Below are 23,033 nucleotides of genomic sequence, written 5' to 3' on the forward strand. Positions count from 1 at the left end.
TCTGAACTCAACCTATCGAAAATTTGTGGGTAGAATTGAAAAAGCGTGTGCGAGCAATGAGGCCTACAAACCTGACTCAGTTACACCAGCTCTGTCAGGAGGAATGGGCCAAAATTCACCCAACTTATTGTGGGAAGCTTGTGGAAGGCTACCCAAAACATTTGACCCAAGTTAAACAATTTAAAGGCAATACTACCAAATATTAATTGAGTGTATGTAAACTTCTGACCCACTGGGAATGTGATGAAAGAAATAAAATCTGAAATAAATCATTCTCTCTACTATTATTCTGACATTTCACATTCTTTAAATAAAGTGCTGATCCTATCTGACCTAAGACATGGAATTGTTATTGTTAAAAACTGAGTTTAAATGTATTTGGCTAAGGTATACGTAAAAGTCAGACTACATCTGTATATTTATACCCTCCTACTAGGCGGAGTGAAATCCTTGCACATCTATACAGCCAATTCATCTCTGTTGATAGTCAGGAGCTTAACTGGTTCCTCTCATTGGTGTAGACTCCTGCTAGAACCGTCATGGGCGCGTAAATATGTGTGTGTGACAGGAGAGACTGTTCCTCCTCAGTAATCTAGTATGGCACTGTAACGGTACAGTGCATTCGTTAAGTATTCAGACACCTTGACTTTTTCCACATTTTGTTACGTTACAACCTTACTCTAGAATTGATTAAATTAAATTTGTTCCTCATCAATCTACATCCAATACCCCATAATGACAAAGCAAAAGCAGGCTTTTAAAAATGTGTATAAATGTAAAAAAAAATATATATATATATATATATATATATTTATTAAAAAACAGAAACATTAGTTTTCTGACACTTTGCTGTGAGACACAAAATTCAGCTCAGGTGCATCCTGTTTCCATTGATCATCCTTGAGTTGTTTCTACAACTTGATTGGAGTTCACCTGTGGTAAATTCAATTGATTGGACATGATTTGGAAAGGCACACAACTGTATATAAGGTCCCACAGTTGACAGTACATGTCATAGCAAAAACCAAGCCATTAGATCTAACGAATTATCCGTAGAGGGTACCAAAAAATGTCTGCGGCATTGAAGGTCCCAAGAACACAGTGGCTGCCATCATTCTTAAATGGAAAAAATATGGAACGACCAAAACTCTTCCTAGAGGGGCCTTAGTCAGAGAGGTGATGGTCACTCTGACAGAGCTCCAGAAATCCTCTGTGGAGATGGGAGAACCTTCCAGAAGGACAACCATCTCTGCAGCGCTCCACCAATCAGGCTTTTGTGATAGGGTGGCCAGATGGAAGCCACTCTTCAGTAAAAGGCAGTGGTGGAAAAAGTACCCAATTGTCATACTTGAGTAAAAGTAAAGATAGTTTAATAGAAAATGACGTGTAAAAGTCTAAAAGTATTTGGTTTTAAATATACTTAAGTATCAAAAGTAAATGTAATTGCTAAAATATACTTAAGTATCAAATGTAAAAGTAGGAATCATTTAAAATTCCTTATATTAAGCAAACGAGACATCACAATTTTGTGTTTTTTTAAATGTATGGATAGCCAGGGGTATACTCCAACACTCAGACAATATACAAACAAAGTATGTGTTGAGTCAGTCTGCCAGATCAGAAGCATTAGGGATGACCAGGAATGTTCTTTTGATAAATGCGTGAAATGGACCACTTTCTATCCTGCGAAGCATTTAAAATGTAACTTTTGGGTGTCAGGGAAAATATATGGAGTAAAAAGTACATTACTATTTATATTAGGAATATAGAGAAGTAAAAGTTAAGTACAGATACCCCAAAAAACTCCTTAAGAGATGGCAGTTTTGATAAATTAGGAAATCAGATTTTACGTGTCCATTTAAATAGTTTGTAAATACACTCCATAAATGGTCTATCAACTTGAAACTGTTTATTCATCAAATACATTACAATAATGAACCATGTTCCGTTTTGCGTTGATATCTTTAAAAAAAAAAATCGAACAATTAACTGTTTTGACTATGTAACACTAATGCTTAAAATAAATCATATCAAATCTTCTCATGGACTAAAATTCAGATTCACTCCAAACTTGGTCCCTGGACTAGTCACAATAGTCCCTAAAGAGAAAATAACGTTGATACATTCAAAGATGGCCACACTATACCAGGAGATGCATATTAGCACATACGCCAAAATATTCTCACGAACCATAGGACCAAATTGGAACGTCTTAACTTAGTTTGAGAAAAGCAAAGGGATTGATCAAAAGATGGCTGAGTTATTGACAAAATTCTGACTATCTGTCCATTTAAACCACTGTATATCCACTACACAGTGGCCTACCAATTTGAAACTTGTCATAGCCATTATGAACATCCGTAACATGAACCACACTGCATTTGGTATTGATATCTCAAAAAACAAAACTATTAACAACTCATTCTTTGCAAATGTAATGCTAATATTCAAAGTCATCTGCAATCCTCTTCTCATGACTCATATGTCAGATTCACACTAAGACAGTTGTATGTTAAACAAGAGAATCAAAACTCAAACAGAAACAAACATACTAATGTAAAAACTTCAGAAAACATCAAAGTTGTATTTTAGATGTATTTTATTCCATATACAGTATTTATTTGGTGCAATGGTAAAACAAATACATCTCCAAGTAAAAGAAACACACCACTCCAAACAAAGTTGAAATAAATCATTTACGTCATTTTTAAATTACTCGTATTACTCATGTAATAGGTATATTCAGGTCTGCTGACTTGAATGGAAATAAAATTGACAAAAGCTTTGCCTTCATAACATTTTGTTGAGCATTCATACACAAAATTCATTTGTAAGCATTTGCCTTATGCTTGGGCAGAAAGTTGAAATTCTTGGGTACAGGTCCAAGCAGCATTTCACTGTGGAGAAGGGGGAAAAAGACCATTACTAAAACCCCTTTTTCCATGAAACTATTCAGCATGCTGTGTGTAATTGGAACAGATATTCAGCCTGTATAAATACATTAGTATAGAGGTAGTCTATACTAATTCAAACCAACTGAGAAATGCTAATGGAACTATTTTTTAAAGTGCATTAACGCACTCATCTTATTGGCTGGTTAAGCTAAAAGCCACCATATAAAAGCCCTCAAGAATATGGATTGAGACACGAGACATTGCTCTTGCAACCTCCTACTATGCTATTTTTAATTGGAAGCTTCAACTACTGAGAATGATTCAAGAGGTCAGTGTGAATGAAAACCAGCATACATTGGCAGCCATAAGAACCTAGGTTAGGATAAGCAATAGTGATCTTCACCTGATCTTGATCCAGTCCCCTACGTGTTGACTTGCCATGAGAGACTCCAGGTAGTCCCTGCCCATGTAGTAGGGTGGTCGCTCGTTGATCCTCTGGGGCACTTGTTCCAGCAGCCCAACTGGTATGTACCTATAAAGGAGAGAGGGTAAGATTGACATGTCCACATTAAATGTGTTACGGTGTTAATGTTTACAGTTCTAAATGAATAAAGAACATTTTTAATTGATTGAATTCTAGGTTTGTGAAAGACGGTAAATACAGAGAAAAATGATTTTCGGCAGTCCTGCAGGTTCTCGTTTGTCTTCACCTACATCAACATATTGATCAACCTATAAAGCACTAAAACAACTATTGTGTATGTTTCTAAGCATTATTACAGTGTGAATACCACCTGATACTTCGTGCCTATACGAGTACCCACCTGCACATGAAGGACAGCCATTCCAGCAAGAAGTTCCTGGTCTTCTCCAGGCCTTGGGTGTCCGAGCCCCAGTGCTCCAGGCCGTAGTGGGTGAAGTCCCTAAGGACATCCAGCCGCTCGCTGGACGAGATGTCCCAGTCCCGCCTCTCCTTGATCTCTGTGAAAACCCAGGGCTTGATGAGCGCGCCCCTGCCCGAGAGAAAAAGTATTACAACTAGAGCTGGAGTCGATTAAGGCAGGGGTTCTCAAACCTCCTCGGAGACCCCCAGCTGTTCCATGTATTTGAACTATTCACTGCTAACACACCTGATTCAAATGGTCAACTAATTATCAGCCCTTGACTAGATGAATCAGGTGAGTTCAGGGCTACAACAAGATTGTGAAATGTCATGGGGGTCCCTGAGGAGAGGTTTGAGAACCACTGAGATAAGAGACTGAATCTAAGGTGCTTCCCATCTCAAATCAACCCATAGCCCTTCATCAAGCCTCCCTATGCACTTCATTAGATCTGAAAGGGTTGGATAAAAAGTAAGCTATATGTTATCCACTCATCCTATCAGAGCGCACTACTCTGATCAGTCAAATTGTGTGAAATCAAAAGCATGTCTATTCTTTTCCATTAAGATACCAACCTTGCCAGCATTACACCTGAAACTTCAGTCTCTCTAGCCTTCATGGCGTCATAATAAGACAAAATGTCTCCATTACCTGCATATAAGAGAGAAGAAGTTTAACAGGTGCACACAGACACACAGAAAGAAAAACATGCACACACGCACGAACACACTAACTTTGTGAGATTGAGACGCGACCCGTCCTCCATTACCAAGCATACTACTTGCCAATGTTCAATCATTAAAGAATTAACTTAGTGAACTTAAGATTGAGGACCTCCTTCCAAATGGACATCAGATTCTACAACATACTTTGCTTTCCTCCGGCATACAAACTGATTATATACAATCAGTGGGTTTTACAGTTCATTGAGCGGATAGGAAGCGGGTTCTCTCTGGCAAGAACAAAGGCTTTATGACCAATAACAAGTGGTCCCACGGGGGAAACGCAGGAACTTCCGAGCTTCTGCTCTCCCGACTTGTAATACATGTCGCCCTGTTTAGATTCTGAGAGAGTTCTCTGGGATTATAGCCATGTATGTGTAAGTCCCGACACCAAAAATGCTCTCAAAGTTCTTCATTGGACCCTGAAAAAGATGGCGACCACATAACCGGAGGCAGCATTTGTCGCAGTGGACATGAACTAAATCAAATCAACGTTTGTCACATGCGTGTTTTTTATTGTGTATTGATTACTTACAGGCCCTAACCAACAGTGTGATTTTAAGTAAAAAAAATAGGTATTAGGTTAACAACAGATGACTAAAGAAATAAATACAACAGTAAAAAGAGTGAAAAATAACCGTAGCGAGGGTATAACAGTAGCGAGGCTATATATAGGCACTGGTTAGTCAGGCTAATTTAGGTAGTATGTACATGTACAGTGGGGAGAACAAGTATTTGATACACTGCCGAATTTGCAGGATTCCCTACTTACAAAGCATGTAGAGGTCTGTCATTTTTAATCATAGGTACAATTTAACTGTGAGAGACGGAATCTAAAACAAAAATCCAGAAAATCACATTGTATGATTTGTAAGTCATTAATTTGCATTTTATTGCATGACATAAGTATTAGACTACAATGGGAAGCACAGCCACAAGCTTCCCAGTGACAGGAGCCTACCAGACAAGCTGAATCACTTATATGCTCGCTTCGAGGCAAGCAACACTGAGGCATGCATGAGAGCATCATGAAGTTCGTGCTCCTGAATAATCACATTGACGGTCCAACACGCGCAAATTCCACACTTGACCACTGCTACACCGCTTTTCGACATGGGTATTAGGCTCTATTCCATCCTCAAATCTAATCGCGACGCCAATTTGCTCCTACCCGCCTACATACAAAGACTCAAGAGGGATGTTCCAGTGGTCAGGTCTGTACAACACTGGTCCGATCAATTAGAATCCATGCTCCAAGACCGTTTTGATAACGTGAACCGAAGTATGTTCCAGATTGCCTCTGGGGATAAAATTAATGAATACACCGACTAAAAATGTGATACCAACAATGTCTTTCAAAACTTATCCACATTAAACAGTGGATAGATGACACCCGTGTCAGGAAACTGAAGAATGGCCATTTATCGTGTTACAGTTGTCAATATGTATATATAATGTAAGGGATAATTAACGAGGGGCTATGCATTCACTGGAAAATAATGACGTGGAAGGTGTATGCTAGCGGATTGGAAATAACCTTTCACTGAGTTATTATAGAGCCCCAAGTTGATTATCCCTTTATACCATGGCTATAATTGAACACATTTACAGCTAGAAATTCATTAATTTGCAGGAAGAAATGTGTTCAACATCCAATGAAGTAGCTAGCAAGTTTACTAGTGTTGGATTCTGGGTAAACTTTGAACACTGATTTTCTAGAGACATGATAGATCAGAAGTATGGCATCTGAGGGATGATAATGGTTTTTACATCAGAAGTGAATGGTTATCTGTAGGAGTTAGGTGGCTTTGGGGATGTGTAGGGGAGACGGGTGGAGATCTTATAAACTAACAAGGTCACTGAGGGAGAGAGGGTGATGTATAAAGGTTACATTATGTCAGGATATGTTATTGCTAGCCATCAGGGATCCTCTGTGAAGAGAAGAGACACAGTCTGGTATCATTAACCATGACAGCCTTGAGTTGGGTAGCAGTGAGCACTTTTGGGTAGAGCTCAGGTTAGATGAAGTGAGGAATAACAGATATAATTAAGGTTCTGTCTATCAACAGAGGTGCATTGGCTGTTCAGTGTGGAGGAGACTCAACCTAGGAGAAAGTGTTAAATATCAGTGCTTGTGTGAAATGTGATGTCTGAATACAGCTGTGTCGACCCTTTGGGAAGAATTAAACTTGGTTAAGCTTCTCTAGTGTCCGCAAGTTATTTACTCTGAAAAATAAGAACCTAACACTAGATAGCGACAGTAGTTGCCTTAGTAACCAAACCATCAGTCCTAGCTTGCCATTACGGAAATCGAATTCAACGACGCCAATGTTTTCAATTAGACATCTTCTTTCAAAAGCAGCTCAAACATGTAAGAACTATAAGCCACTGAATTCTACCTTGCAAATACACTGTGCTTTATATAGAAATAATGCATGCTCTAGAACACATATGTCAGAGTCAAGGCCCGCGGGCCACATCCGGCCCGCAAGAAGGTTTTTTACGGCCCCTGGGATGATCTTGATTTATTATTAGAACCGGCCCGCAGCAAGCCGGCAGCCCGCAGATCTTTTACACGCACCAATACTACATTTCCCACAATGCAAAGGTGACGCACCGAGCAGTAGGCTGCTTCATTTCAATATTTATTGGCACAGCAGTCGTCAGCATCACAGTAAAATTAACTTTCAGATACCCATCAAAAATGGCAAAACGGAAGGTGGATACTGAGAACCGGGGGTTTCAAACAAGGTGGGAGTCGGAGTATATGTTCACGAAGGTAGCTGGAAAACCTGTGTGTCTTCTGTGTGGAGAAAGTGTGGCGGTACTGAAAGAGTATAATCTGAGACGACATTATGAAACGAAACACGCGGACAAAAACAAGAATATGGACATGGAACAAAGGCTACAAAAGGCAGAGGAATTAAAACGAGGCCTCAAATCTCGACAGGCTCTGTTCAAAAAAGCCAAATCACAAGGCCAGGCTGCTGTCAAGGCCAGTTTTATTTTGGCAGAAGAGATCGCTAAATCAGCCCGGCCATTTACGGAGGGGGATTTCATCAAAAACTGCATGATTAAAGTTTGTGACGAAGTTTGCCCAGAAAAAAGGCAACTCTTTTTAAATGTGAGTCTGAGCAGAAACACCATTGCCGAGAGAGTAGACCAGTTGTCCATCAATCTAAAAGAGCAGCTTGTGAAAAAGGGAAAAGATTTTATTGCATATTCCTTGGCTGTGGATGAGAGCACCGACATTTCTGACATTGCCCAGTTGTCAATTTTCATCCGCGGAGTGGACTCCAACCTAAGCGTGACAGAGGAGTTTTTGGCTTTACGTCCTATGCATGGCACAACTACGGGGCATGATTTGTATGAAGAGGTGTCAAGATGTGTAAATGAGATGGAGCTGCCTTGGGAAAAACTCGTGGGTTTGACAACCGACGGAGCACCTGCGATGTGTGGACACAGGAGCGGACTGGTGGCGAAGATACGGGAAAAGATGCAAGAGGAAAACGCGACAGGTGAGCTGACAGCTTATCATTGTATCATACACCAGGAAGCGTTGTGCGGTAAAGCCTTGAAAATGGAGCATGTAATGAGCATCATCACACGCACAGTTAACTTTATCAGAGCCAAAGGTTTGAATCACCGCCAGTTCAAGGCATTTCTGACGGAGTTAGAAACGGAGCATGGTGATTTGCCTTATCACACAGAGGTGCGATGGCTAAGCCAGGGAAAGGTGCTTCAAAGATGTTTCGAGCTTCGTGAGGAGATTTGTCTGTTCTTGGACAGCAAAGGGAAAGACACAACACAACTCCGAGACGAAATGTTTCTGTGTGAAATGGCTTTTCTGTGTGACATTACGAGTCATCTGAATGCAATAAACTTGCAGCTGCAGGGTCGGGATCGTGTCATCTCTGATATGTACAGTACAGTGAAGGCATTTAAAACCAAACTGACTCTGTGGGAGACGCAGATGCGGAAAGAAAATTTGAGCCACTTTCCCAGCTGCCAGACCATGAAAGAGAAGCTCTCTACCAGTGCGTTCCCGAGCACACAGTTGGCTGATAAAATAGGTATGCTTGCCGCTGACTTTCGACGCCGATTTGCTGACTTTGAAGCACAAAAAAGCAGGTTGGAACTGCTCGGTAACCCATTTGCTGTTGACGTGGAAAGCTCACCACCAAACCTCCAAATGGAGTTGATTGACCTCCAATGCAATGATGCACTGAGGGCAAAATATGCGGCAGTGGGTGCTGCGGAGTTCGCCCGTTTCCTCCCCGGCACAATGCCCCAGCTGCGCATCCAGGCTGCTCAAACGTTGTCTATGTTTGGCAGCACATACCTGTGTGAACAACTGTTTTCTTTGATGAACCTGAACAAAACATCACACAGAAGTCGACTTACTGCTGAACACCTCCACTCAATTCTGAGGATTTCTTCAGCTCAGAGCCTTACCCCGAACATTGATGAACTTGTGGAAAAGATGGGACACCACCAAGTATCACCCTCAACCTCAAACAAGTGAACATTACTGTGCAATCACATATTTAGAGTTTTTACTCAGTTCAAGTTTAAAAGTTAAAATTTAATATTTGTTTTCACTGCATGTTACTTCTCCTTAAACAAAGTGTTGTTTTTGATTAATAGATTTTTGCACTTTATTTTTTTGTATTTCAATCCAATTATATTTTAAAAATATTTCAGTTGAGTGGATGATAGAAAATTGCTATTATTGTTTTTTCTTTGAAGTAAATTTAGCCCACTTTTGCTAAAATAGAAAATATAGTCTACTGATGGTGCCTTGAATACCGGTTTCTTTCATTTAATGTTCATGTTATGGGGATATTTATATAAAGGAAATTTGTCTTTTGTGTCTGTTGAAAATTAAAGATTACTGACAGAGCCATAAGAAAATATTGCTTTATTTATCTGATCATATTGTAATATATTTGTTAGGTTTTCAGTAGGTTCAATTAGGTTCACTAGACTATATGCGTCATTTAAAATTTTTTCAATGAACATTCGAACAGTCCGGCCCTCGTCTTGTAGCTGATTTTTTTATTTGGCCCTCCGTCCATTTGACTTTGACACCCCTGCTCTAGAATGACCTTCAAGCCAATCAGAAATTAGTATTCAACAAAGCCAGTTTTTATTGTTTCATTCACTTCACTTTGACCTGCACTGTTGAATTTCCCTGTACCTTGCTAGATTTCCAACCCTGTGCATGTGACTAATAAACTCTCTAAATCCTACTTACCAAAGAGTGGGATGGGGCTGGCGAGTTGGGAGCAGGTATTGATGTAGTCCCAGTCAGCTGACTTAGTATAGCGCTGTTCCCTGGACCTGCCATGCAACTGCATAGAGACTTGAAATTACTCTTATGCTACACATCCCTGCCTGTGACGAAACCAACACAGAACAGTTTACTTAGGCTAGATCGATTTAGGATCCAGCATTACATTCTGACAGACATACCGTGATCATGGACACCCCCCACTTCTTCATCTCTGGGATGAGTTTATGTGCGATGTTGGCCTTCTCCTGAACGCCGGTACGAATCTTGACAGTCAAAGGGACATCCAGAACCTGAGGAAAGAACAACAAAGTCCCTTTACATACCAGAGTTCAAGTAGTATTTGTTTTCTTTCAAATGCTTTGAGGGTTTTATTGAGCCTGCATTAGTGCAACATCTCCAATACCATAGCTGAGCAAATAAGGAATTCGCATCACTTACAGAGTTCATTCCTCGGATGATTTGCTCAAACTTGTTGGTGCGCGTCATCAGCCCACATCCTCCGCCCTAAAGAAAGGGAAAGGAAGATCATACTAATCATGTTTTAGAGGGCTGGTTTCCCAGACACATTAAGACAAATCCTGGACTAAAAAGTAAGCTCAATGGAGAATGTCCAGAAGAATACACCTTCTTGTATACAAGGTCAATAGGACACCCAGAGTTGATGTCCACAAAGTCCACGTCGATTTTGTTGTTGAGTAGCTCTGCACATCTGGTCATTGTGTCAGGAAAGCATCCCTCCACCTAAAAATGTAAATTATCAGACTTCAGGTACAGACCAAGCTAGAATCCTTAGTTGATATGTTGATATATATATATATATTATTTTTTTTCTTCTTTTTTTCTTATAAATGAATGATAAACCATTGAATCTTAAATAATATAAATTGTAAAGGCCTCATGAGTTTAGTTCAACTGTCACACCCCATCAGAACCCAAAATATAAGCTTGTTTTACTCCAACGTTTGTAAACCATGTAAATTTAAACAAACACTGTATAGCCCCAAAACATGGTTAAAACTATAAAGATATTATTTTATAATAATTTTGACATCATGGATGGTCAGTGCTTCCATCCATAGCTCTGTCTATGAATTTAGACCCATTCCTCATCATTTTTACCAAACATAGGTGGGGTGATGCTTTGTTATCGCTTCAATTAAGGATTCTACCTTTAAAATTGAACCGTTTCAAAGATCTTTACTTTGGGCTCAAATACCCTGGAGGTTCAATCTAAAATGATGGACTAAGATAATCCCCATCTTCCCCATTAATTCAGGATTGAGGCAAATAGCTAGATCTACGCAAATGAGGGACATAGGACTAAACTCATAGGAATTTAAAAAAATGTCTTGACAAATTTAGGAGTGATCTACTACCACTTCTATCACTTTTAAAACCACCATGGGGTGGAACAAGCTCAAGCACACTGCCCAGAACAGAGTACAATGAAGTGGAGATATCCCTGGGGAGCAATGGGCATAAGTATGTATTCAGATGTAAAAAAATAAATAAAAATAAAATAAATTCTAGCACTTTCAGCCTGTTCTAACCTGCACGCCGAAAAGGTCCTCGCTCTCATGTCTCTTGAGGAGCGCCCATTCGGACGACTGGCCCTGCAGCAGGTTGGTACACATGGCCATCTCTCCACATGTAATGTCGGCGCCGAATCGTTTGCATATACGACGGAAAGGCAGGTTTCCACACTGAGACAAATGTATTCATTTTATTAGATCATTCTAAAATACATAATGCAGAAAACAACAATTCACACATAAAAAAATCATAGATTATATCTAACAAAGTCACTTATTTTCATTCTGGTCCTCTTTGGTGTATGAAATATCAAGCCATTAGTGTGTGCACATTGGGTCGCTTTCCCGAACCCAAAACAAGCTTATTCCTGGACTAAGAAACCCTATTAAAAATAGATTTTCAGTTGAGCATGGGTTTCAGTCCAGGAGTAGGATTAATCAGTCTGGGAAAGTGACCAATTCTGTTCCAAGGACCGACTTACCGTTGTTAAGGGAGCAAGATACAGCTTGTCTTTGAAGTCCACCTTTAGGAAGAATAAAAACAATTATTTCTATTCATAACGTTACTATTTGGTTTAAACAACTTCTTAATATTAAAAATGGGCAGTTAATATTTAAATGAGCTTAATATACAAAGTGCCACTCAGATGCCCGACATGCAAGACAAAATACCTAGCACTGTGTTTAAGTCAAGCGGCTCAAACATACCTGCTTCTTTTCACATTGTCGTAACTTTATAACATCAGCATCAGTCAACGGCCCAATGGTTTTCACTAGAGCCAGGTTCTCCTGGCTAACCTGCAATTTTCCAAAAGGTAAACAACTTGAGGAAAAACTTCGAGCCACCATACAGTAAATCCCAAAATAGCACAGATCTATTTATTATATTTCCCAGCCAGGCAGTTTTTCCCTTGTCACTGTCAACTCGTTGCTGTTAAGCGCTTTGTGACAAATGTAGTAGTAGTTGTAGAGTAATAGTGTTGCTACAGTACCTCAGTTCCCTGGTTGTCTGTTGTTTGTAGTTTCTCCCCTTCAGAACACTGAGAGATCACCACCGCTGAACAACAGTTATCAACTAAGGGAGATAAAACATTGAACTATCAGAATAATTATCATCAACACCTGATTAGCGTGAAAATCAGATTATATAATAGCTGAATTAATCCATTTAATTTATTCTAACACCATCTCTGCACCTGACAAGTCTTTACAAACAGTAAAGCCACTTGAAATGCAGTTTGGCTTTGAGAGTGGTACACAAAGAAAACTGTCCAAACAAAAAATATGGCCAATTCTGCAACTAAAAACAGTGAAATTCCTGCGAATATCAGTCGCAAAACCACCAGGGATGTATTCACTAGTAACCAAACAGAAGCAAATAGGGAGGGACCTGCCGGAATTTGCTAATATAAACTCTTGTTTCGTTGCAAAACTTTTTGCTACGGTGTGTGACTAATGAATATAACCCAGGCAACATATTGCTTCCACAAAATGGCAGACCCCACCGAGCCTTACCGTTCTCTGCGGTTGCAGCCTTTTTCCAGCCCTCTCCTGCTTTGTGTCCGCCTTTGAAAACGGTCTTCATGTAGGCGTCAGATGCTGTAAAGGGGACCACCTTCTTGCGGAGGCGCCACTGCAGGTCCTTGTCCAGGCTATTCCTCACGGGTGTTCTCCCCTCCATGGCTTTCACACGCTCCTCGTTAGCCAGGTTTTTTAGGTCAGCGCTGATGTGGGCCCGGGCGAATCGGCAGCTCAAGCCGTAGTGGCACTTCCCGAAGGTGTCATAGAGGTAGCAGTGCTCTCCAACGTCAGCGGGCTTTAAGGCCATGTACTCAGCAACATCATGGATGAACTTGCATTTGTCGCCGTAGACACATTTGGTATCACGCTCCTGGGGGAGTTCAATGAGAAAATAGTAAAAACTATTTGGTGTTGATAAACAATTAGGTCTACAGGAAACTCAATTGAGCATGCTCCTGATAGGTAAAGGAAAAACATATTATTGAAATGACTTGGGGGGGGGGGGGGGGGGGATTTCAAACAAGGCAAGTCCCAGGTTGCATAAAAGTAGTTGGCCCTTTCATCTAGTCGCTAAAGTGACAGTCCTACCTGAATTATGGAAGGACACAGTCGTCTGTTGTCGTAGCTCGTGGGTTTCATATGCGGCCTAGACTTGTTCTGTCCTCGCATTCGCTTGCTGTTCCGTTTCTCCGTCCTCTCCTGCTCATCCGGGTCCACTTTAAATTTTTTCTCTTGAGGCTCTTCCAGAGAGTCTTCTGCTGTCTCTTTTGGTGCTGCATCGTCACTGGCCTTGTCATCGTTAGGACCCTTCCCTCCAGAGTCCAGTAACTCATGGAACTTTTCTTTGGTTGTGAGAAACCTGAAAACAGAGAATGCTGATCACATTCATATATAATTGATACAATTCAACAAGTAGGCCTAATACGTATAAATTTGGGCTGTCCCCGAATACAAAAAACATTGGTCGGCCGAGAGTCATCTGTTCTTTTGGTCGAAATTTTTAAACGTTAATTTTTCCATATGCAGACACATCCTATGTGTTTTAATCAAATCAACTATACTGAACAAAAATAGAAACTAAATATGAAGGTGTTAGTCCAATTTTTTGGAGTTGTGTTGTATTCTAGCTTGAAATATATATAGTGGAGACAACAAGTATTTGATAACCTGCAAAATCGGCAATGTTTCCTACTTACAAAGCATGTAGAGGTCTATAATTTTTTATCATAGGTACACTTCAACTGTGAGAGACGGAATCTAAAACAACAATCCAGAAAATCATATTGTATGATTTTTAAGTAATTAATTTGCATTTTATTGCATGACATAAGTATTTGATACATCAGAAATGCAGAACTTAATATTTGGTACAGAAACCTTTGTTTGCAATTATAGAGATCATACGTTTCCTGTAGTTCCTTGACCAGGTTTGCACACACTGCAGCAGGGATTTTGGCCTACACCTCCATACAGATCTTCTCCAGATCCTTCAGGTTTCAGGGCTGTCGCTGGGCAATATGGACTTTCAGCTCCCTCCAAAGATTTTCTATTGGGTTCAGGTCTGGAGACTGGCTAGGCCACTCCATGACCTTGAGATGCTTCTTACGGAGCCACTCCTTAGTTGCCCTGGCTGTGTGTTTCGGGTCATTGTCATGCTGGAAGACCCAGCCACGACCCATCTTAGTGTGTTACTAATGGTTTTTTTTGAGACTGTGGTCCCAGCTCTCTTCAGGTCATTGACCAGGTCCTGCCGTGTAGTTCTGGGCTGATCCCTCACCTTCCTCATGATCATTGATGCCCCACGAGGTGAGATCTTGCATGGAGCCCCAGACAGAGGGTGATGGACCGTCATCTTGAACTTCTTCCATTTTCTAATAATTGCGCCAACAGTTGTTGCCTTCTCACCAAGCTGCTTGCCTATTGTCCTGTAGCCCATCCCAGCCTTTTGCAGGTCTACAATTGTATCCCTGATGTCCTTACACAGCTCTGGTCTTGGCCATTGTGGAGAGGTTGGAGTCTGTTTGATTGAGTGTGTGGACAGGTGTCTTTTATACAGGTAACGAGTTCAAACAGGTGCAGTTAATACAGGTAATGAATGGAGAGCGGGAGGGCTTCTTAAAGAAAAACTAACAGGTCTGGGAGAGCCGGAATTCTTACTGGTTGGTAGGTGATCAAATACTTATGTCATGCAATAAAATGCAAATGAATGACTTAAAAATCATACAATGTGATTTTCTGGATTTTTGTTTTAGATTCCGTCTCTCACAGTTGAAGTGTACCAATGATAAAAATGACAGACCTCTACATGCTTTGTAAGTAGGAAACCCTGCAAAATCGGCAGTGTATCAAATACTTGTTCTCCCCACTGTACTTATTAATTTTACCATACTAGAACTACTTTACATGTATAATGTTATTGTTAAATCTCATGAATCCTATTAAGAGGGCCAAAGGGTAAAAGTTTGGTTTCAGTCACTGATAAGGTTGGATAGCCGTGGATGGTCAGATGAAGTGACAAGAAACCATTCTATTACGCACACACCACCTACATTCCTGCCTAGCAATAGAGATGTATTGGCTGTCTGGATGTCAAATCAAATGCGCCGAATACAACATCTGTAGATGTAACAGTATACCTTCCGTCCTTCTCCTCGCCCCTACCTGGGCTCGAACCAGGGACCATCTGCACGCATCTGAAGCATCATTAACCACCCTCCTTTGTGGCCCTTTGAGAGCAAGGGGAACAACTACTTCAAGGTCTCAGAGCGAGTGACGTCACCGATTGAAACGCTATTAGCGCGCACCCCGCTAACTAGCTAGCCATTTCACATCAGTAACATAGACCTTACCGTGAAATGCTTACTTAAAAGCCCTTTATTCCTTGAACTGCATTGTTGGTTCAGAAAATATTTACTAAATAAAGTGAAGTAAAAGATTAAATATAAAGTAACAATAAAGAGGCTATATACAGGGGATACCGGTACCGAGTTAATGTTGCACACCCAATTTTTCCGTTTTTGATTTGTTAAAAAAGTTTGAAATATCCAATAAATGTCGTTCCACTTCATGATTGTGTCCCACTTGTTGTTGATTCTTCACAAAAAAATAGTTTTATATCTTTGTTTGAAGCCCGAAATGTGGCAAAAGGTCGCAAAGTTCAAGGGGGCCGAATACTTTCGCAAGGCACTGTACCTCTACTACAGAGGATAAGTTCATTAGAGTTAACAGCCTCAGAAATTGCTGCCCAAATAAATGCTTCAGAGTTCAAGTAACAGACATCAACTGTTCAGAAGAGACTGCGTGAATCAGGCCTTCATGCTTGAATTTCTGCAAAGAAACTACTACTAAAGGACACCAATAAGAAGGGACTTGATTGGGCCAAGAAACACGAGCAATGGACATGAGACCGGTGGAAATCTGTTCTTTGGTCTGATGAGTCCAAATATGAGATTTTTGGTTCCAAACGCCGTGTCTTCGTGAGATGCAGAGTTGGTGAATGGACGATGTCCGCATGTGCGGTACCCACCGTGAAGCATGGAGGAGGTGGTGTGATGGTGTTTTGCTGGTGACACTGTCAGTGATTTATTTATAATTCAACTCACACTTAACCAGCATGGCTACCACAGCATTCTGCAGCAAAATTCCATCCCATCTGGTTTGCGCTTAGTGGGACTATCATTTGTTTTTCAACAGGACAATGACCCAACACACCTCCAAGATGTGTAAGGGCTATTTGACCAAGAAGGCGAGTGAGGAGTGCTGCATCCAGATGAAATGGCCTCCACAATCACCCAACCTCAACCCAATTGAGATGGTTTGGGATGAGTTGGACCTCAGAGTGAACGAAAAGCAGCCAACAATATGCTCAGGTTATGTGGGACCTCCTTCAAGACTGTTAGAAATTCATTCCAGGTGAAGCTGGTTGAGAGAATGCCAAGAGTGTGCAAAGCAGCCATCAAGGCAAAGGGTGGCTATTTTGAAGAATTTCAAATATAAAATATATTTGAGGATCTGGGGGTTCATGCCAAATCTTTTCAGTCTCCGGAGGGGGAAAAGGTGTAGTCATGCCCTCTTCACGACTGTCTTGGGGTGTTTGGAACATGATAGTTTGTTGGTGAAGTGGACATCAAGGAATTTGAAACACTCGACCCACTCCACTACAGCCCCGTCGATGTGAATGAGAGCATGTTCTGCACCCCTTTTCCTGTAGTCCACCATCAGCTCCTTTGTCTTGCTCACGTTGAGGGTGAGGTTGTTGTCCTTAGCACTACACTCCCAGGGCTCAGACCTCTTCCCTATAGGCGGTCTCATCATTCTCAGTGATCTGGCCTACCACTGTTGTGTTGTCAGCAAACTTAATGATGGTTAAGAGTTGTGCTTGGCCAAGCAGTCGTGGGTGAACAGGGAATACAGAAGGGGACTAAGTATGCACCCCTGAGGGGTACCTCGAGACTTCTGTAATATTAGACATCGCGCACCAGCAGTTATTGACAAAAAGACACCACCACCCATTGTCTTACCAGTCATAGCTGTTCTGTCGATGCACGGAAAACCCAGCCAACTGTACATTATCCGTGTTGTCGTTCAGCCACGACAACCCAGCCAACTGTACATTATCCGTGTTGTCGTTCAGCCACGACTCGGTGAAACAGAAGATATTACAGCTTTTAATGTCCCGTTGGTAGGAGTCTTGAATGCCGATCATCCAGTTTATTCTCCAGTGATTGCACTTTGGCCAATAGAACTGATGGTAGAGGAGAGTTACCCACTCGCCGACTAAATCTCACAAGGCACCCCAACCTCCACCCCCTGTATTTCCATATTTTCTTCACGCGAATGATGGGGATTTGGGCCTGGTCTCAGGGAAACAGTATATCCTTCACGTCAGATTCATTAAAGAAAAAATCTTCATCCAGTTTGAGGTGAGTAATCACTGTTCTGATATCCAGAAGCTCTTTAAGGTCATAAGAGATGGTAGCAGCAACACTATGTACGAAATAAGTAACAAAAAATTTGAAAAAAACAAAATAGCACAGTTGGTTAGGAGCCTGTAAAACAGCAGCCATCCCCTCTGGTGCCATTCCTTTATTAGACCTGGCTCCCAAGTGGGTGGACCTATGCCCTCCCATGGCTGCGTCCCTGCCCAGTCATGCAAAATCCATAGATTAGGGCCTAATGAATGTACTTGAATGATTTCATTATATTAACTGTTACTCAGTAAAATCTTCTAAATTGTTGCATGTTACGTTTATATTTTTGTTCAGTATATATGCACTAAGTGTGTATGACGCTTTAAGCACACATTTGATTGTGCCAGGCCAAGCTCAGACTTGCTGCCCTGTGTTAAAAATGACAGCGAGTGACTGTGACTAGCACCTGTTGTCTCTCGTCCCTGCTGCAGCGACCACCACAGAAAATCTGTGTTTATCGTGGTGTCCGTGTTACTGAAGCTGCAACATAATTACAGCCATTTCTTAATGAAAAGTTATGACCAAAATCCCAAATTTATTTAGGAAAAGCATTCCCTATTACTTCAACCCTTGCTCTCGTCACGTGACACATGTAAGGATGTGACAAATAGAGCCTGACTTTAGCATATCACAATCACATGAATAAATTGGTTATAACCAACTATGAACACCGTAACACATGTGATAGCAAAACGGATGCAAATGACATGACAAATCGGGGGAATGTTTGGTTGCTCAGGAGGTAAAGGGAATGTCAGATATAAGGAATAAATTTGACTAGTTGTGGAAAATACTGGAGCAAGTCCTGCATGCCAAACAAGTGCTGTTAGATTACAATATAATTCTGACTGTATTGGAACAATGTAAACACTAAATGAATGATAACCAGTACCAGCTGGCTGGTGTGTTTACAGACATATTCAATCAATCCCTATCCCAGTCTGGTGTCCCCACATGCTTCAAGATGGCCACCATTGTTCCTTTTCCCAAGAAAGCTAAGGTACCTGAACTAAATGACTATCGCCCCGTAGCACTCACTTCTTTGATCATGAAGTGCTTTGAGAGACTACTTACTTACTTGTCCCCATGGGGAAATGTTGTTGCAGTGTCATGTACACGTTTAAATTGGCATTTATATACAAAACGGACAATACAACTTTCATAACAGTTACATACCAATTCAATAAAAAATAAAAAAAATTAAAGACTAGTCAAGGATCATATCACCTCCACCCTACCTGTCACCCTAGACCCACTCCAATTTGCTTACCGCCCCAATAGGTCCACAGACGATGCAATCGCCATCACACTTCCCTATCCCATCTGGACAAGAGGAATACTTATGTAAGAACGCTGTTCATTGACTACAGCTCAGCATTCAACACCATAGTACCCGCCACACTCATAATTAAGTTTGAGACCCTGGGTCTCAACCCCGCCCTGTGCAACTGGGTCCTGGACTTCCTGACGGACCACCCCCAGATGGTGAAGGTAGGGAACAACATCTCTACTCCGCTGATCCTCAACACTGGGGCATAACAAGGGTGTGTTCTCAGCCACCTCCTGTGCTCCCTGTTCACCCATGACTGCCTGGCCATGCACGCTTTCAACTCAATCATCAAGTTTGCAGACGACACAACAGTAGTGGACTTGATTACCAACAACAACGAGACAACCTACAGGGAGGAGGTGAGGGCCCTCAGAGTGTGGTGTCAGGAAAAGAACCTCTCACTCAATGTCAGCAAAGCAAAAGAGATGATCGTGGACTCCAGGAAACAGCAAAAGGAGCACCCCCTATCCACATCGACGGTACAGCAGTGCAGAAGGTGGAAAGTTAAGTTTCTCGGAGTGCATTTCACCGACAAGCTGAAATGGTCCACCCACACAGATAGTGTGGTAAAGGCGCAATAGCGCCTCTTCAACCTCAAGAGGCTGAAAAAAATGTGGCTCGTCACCGAAAACCCTCACTAACTTTTAGAGGTGCACAATTGAGAGCATCCTGTCAGGCTGTCCAGAGGGTGGTGCGGTCTGCACAACGCGTCACTAGGGGCAAACTACCTGCCCTCCAGGACACCCACAACACCCGATGTCACAGGAAGGTTGTAAAGTTGTCTCGCGCACCAATGCTGGTCATAAAAAAATCTAGCTAGCTCATGGATGCAAACAACGTTCTTCCCCAAAAACACAGCAAAAGGACAATCTGTTTCAGTAGCTATACTTAACTAGCTAACTATATAGCTAGGTGTCATCATCTAAAATAACCCTAATTTATAAGACAGTTCTTACTTGATCAACCCATCTATGTGAAGCTAGCCACAATAAGGATTGGCCACAATAGTGGACTTAGCAGTTAGCCTTCAAAATAAAGGTATGACAATTCTACTATTTGTATATATTTGCCCTTACTGTCAATGACATACTTTTATTTTGAAGGCAAACCACAAATTCCGCTATTGTGCCTAATCCTTATTGTGGCTAGCTTCACAATACATAATCGGTCCGGTCGAACCTCACTAGCCAGATGAAGCTAGCTGGATGCTTATAACTTTAGCTTTGGTCAACAGGGTTAAGTAGCAGGCAGGCAATTTATTTTCATGAACTGAAGTTCAATTTCAATAGGCGAACAACAAGTGGCATCCAAGCTAATACTTACAAGGATTCCTAAATCTTTGCTAAGAATAATTTAAATGACTTCAGTTTCTACTGGTCAGTGTTTTCAGGCTGGTTGTATTGGTGCTTTGGTTCTAGCTCGGTACCAAGCTAGCCACCCCAGAAGTTGCAGTCGAGCAAATTATGCTTTATTACCAACGCGGTATTGTAAACACATCGTTTGTGGCCGGTGTTTGCAAACTTTTTTGTACAGATTTGACAGTGCTACTGTATTTATTTTGACACGCAAAGACCCAAACGACGTTCCATAGTATGTATGTCGTGAAGCTAATATCAGTGACGCTATTACTGTGTAACTCCGGTAGGGCAACATCTGAAAAATAGAGCACTTGGTAGTGTGCACCGGTGTTTGACCAGTCGGCAAAAGCCAACATCACCCACGACCGAGAACGGTTGATTGTCAATGGCAATGAATTCCATGATCTTGGCTTTAATGGATTTTGCCTTTAGAGTTGTCTCGCTGAAATGTTCTTACTCTTTCAAATGACTGCTCGACTTTTTGACTGCTCGATCCACACAGCAGACATTGTGGGCTAGGTTAGGAATGCTGTGCTGCACATGTAGCGCAAAATTTACGTGGTGTCATTATATAGGTTAGCAAGTCTGCTTTGACATTAGTTTTGCACATCGGTGTTATACTAGATATCGGTCGATGCCGATGTTGGCATTTTTAGCTAATATCGTCCAATTCCGATATGTTCAAAGATATATCATGCCCCTAAAACTAACACTCAAACAGGCAACACAAGCAGGACCTGTCTTATTTCTGTAGCTAAATATATATGGATGATTTATAGGTCAGGCACAATTAACAGTTAGGCTGTTGATTATAGATCTATTTAAGTTGGTGTTTCCTCTCTCCTCACTTTTCTTAGACAATTAAGGTAAGGGCTGTTTTCTTATCTCATAACTCCGCTGCTGCCTCCGCCGCATTGTTCTCAACACAAATATGCTGGGTGACTTTGCTATTACGCACATAGCAACATGTTCATTTAACAGCGCACTGATGTTTCAGAAGCGCAACCGCTATCAAACGTGGGAGGAAGCGCATTTGTTATAAAATAATATTTGTATTAGTGTTGCACCATTTGTTCTTATGTAAAATAACCATTTACAATTTCAGTAGCACGTCTTAAGGGGAGGGTTTCCCAAACTCAGTCCGGGGGCCTATCCTGGGTGCACGTTAAGTTTTTTGCCCTAGCACTACACAGCTGATTCAAATGATCAAAGCTTGATGATGAGTTGGTTATTTGAGTCAGCTGTGTAGTACTATGGCAAAAACCAAAACATGCACCCAGGGGTGGGGCCAGGTCAGGGTTTGGGAAAACCTTTATTAAGAGTGATCCCCACAGCCACCACAATGGATTAGTCCACTCAGACAAGCGCAAATCAAACTGCTCGACTAAAGAAATCTCGGTCGACCAACAGCCTATCGACCAGTCTTTTTTTTAATTGTATAGTTTCTCTCATTGAAGCCTGTTCTATCAGTACATGTCAGACGGGTGATGGTCTGGGGCAGGGGTGGCCAATTGTATCCACAGTTGTGTGTGCAGGATTTTTTTCCAACCAAGTAGCAACAGGAAGCAAACTTACTGGGTTTTAATGGCAGCTCTGCCTTTATCAGTCCCATTCATCCCATGGCTTTCTGTGGGTATATTTGGGGTTGTCTCGGTCTCCATAACTCCCTCTGAAATAAACATTGCAACATTAGTTGGTAAGTTAGCTAGCACAGTTGCTTGCTTGAACACTTAACGTTAGTCGACACTGGACTCGGATTTTGGCTGGCTTGAACAAGGGTGGTAACTTTACTTAATGCATTATGGCTACTGTAGCTAGCTAGAAAACAATGTCAGCAACAAAATACTACTGCAATGTTGCAGTAGCACATTAGGAAAAGCAACATTCATAGCTCTTATGATTAAATGATACACTTAGAGATAAATCCATGGAAACTTCATGACAAGTAAAATTAAGCAAGCAAAGCTACGAAGCTACACTTGGCGAGCTGCATTTTATGACAACCCATGCATGACAGCTAGCCGTGCACTGCAGCTAACTAGCAAATCAAGTTAAGCTGCCCGTAACGTTAGCTAACCATGTCGCTCTCGAATAATTATGCGTTAAGTGGAAGAAAGTCATTATACAAAAGTAAAATATCACTAAAACTATGGTAATATGCTGAGGTGACAAATCCAGTCGATTAAAAACTGAAGAGTACCTGATAATCCAAAACTAACTACCGCGGCAAGACAATCGACCCGTGCAACACCTTATATCGGTCCGTGTGACGCATTTTCTAAATATTTGGATCCAGGCAAATAAATAATTCCGTTAGAGGTTCAGTTGTCTTCAATCTTGCATATTTATTCATTGATACTATAATGTAAAAAATATATATAAAAAATAGTACTGATTTGATTATTAAAACCAACTGTCAAACACTTAGGTCATGTAATTTCAGGTAGAGATACCTTACAAAGCAACTACTCTCCTATCTATTTCGCCTGCTTCTATTTCTTTTATGTAGCAGGCTTGACTTGATGTATC

The 23,033-nt window shown here is 41.2% G+C and overlaps 1 protein-coding gene across 1 annotated transcript; it reads right to left on the minus strand.

The window, feature by feature from the left end:
• Positions 1-2,581: 2,581 nt before the first annotated feature.
• On the minus strand, positions 2,582-22,786 carry dus3l (dihydrouridine synthase 3 like). The gene is made up of 16 exons (XM_021572160.3): positions 22,705-22,786; positions 22,080-22,173; positions 13,435-13,705; positions 12,841-13,216; positions 12,318-12,400; positions 12,034-12,123; positions 11,808-11,849; positions 11,344-11,496; positions 10,418-10,534; positions 10,232-10,297; positions 9,973-10,083; positions 9,755-9,851; positions 4,351-4,426; positions 3,719-3,907; positions 3,298-3,426; positions 2,582-2,897 (listed from the first exon to the last, which is right to left on the minus strand). Exons 2-16 carry the CDS (start codon positions 22,163-22,165, stop codon positions 2,825-2,827), a joined length of 1,959 nt encoding a protein of 652 aa, XP_021427835.3. The 5' UTR covers positions 22,166-22,173; positions 22,705-22,786; the 3' UTR covers positions 2,582-2,824.
• Positions 22,787-23,033: the final 247 nt, after the last annotated feature.

Source organism: Oncorhynchus mykiss, chromosome 18 (genome assembly GCF_057628025.1).
Source record: "Oncorhynchus mykiss isolate SJ-2025 chromosome 18, ASM5762802v1, whole genome shotgun sequence".
Lineage (NCBI taxonomy): Eukaryota > Metazoa > Chordata > Actinopteri > Salmoniformes > Salmonidae > Oncorhynchus > Oncorhynchus mykiss.

Bases quoted from the DNA above. Each gene is read 5' to 3' on its own strand.
- dus3l (XM_021572160.3), bottom strand. From the start codon at position 22,165: ATGGAGACCGAGACAACCCCAAATATACCCACAGAAAGCCATGGGATG. The intron at 12,401-12,840 runs GTAAGGCTCGGT...TATCTCCCTTAG, and splicing joins GGCTGCAACCGCAGAGAACG to TTGATAACTGTTGTTCAGCG. The intron at 10,084-10,231 runs GTAAGTGATGCG...TTCTTTCCTCAG, and splicing joins TCATCCGAGGAATGAACTCT to GTTCTGGATGTCCCTTTGAC.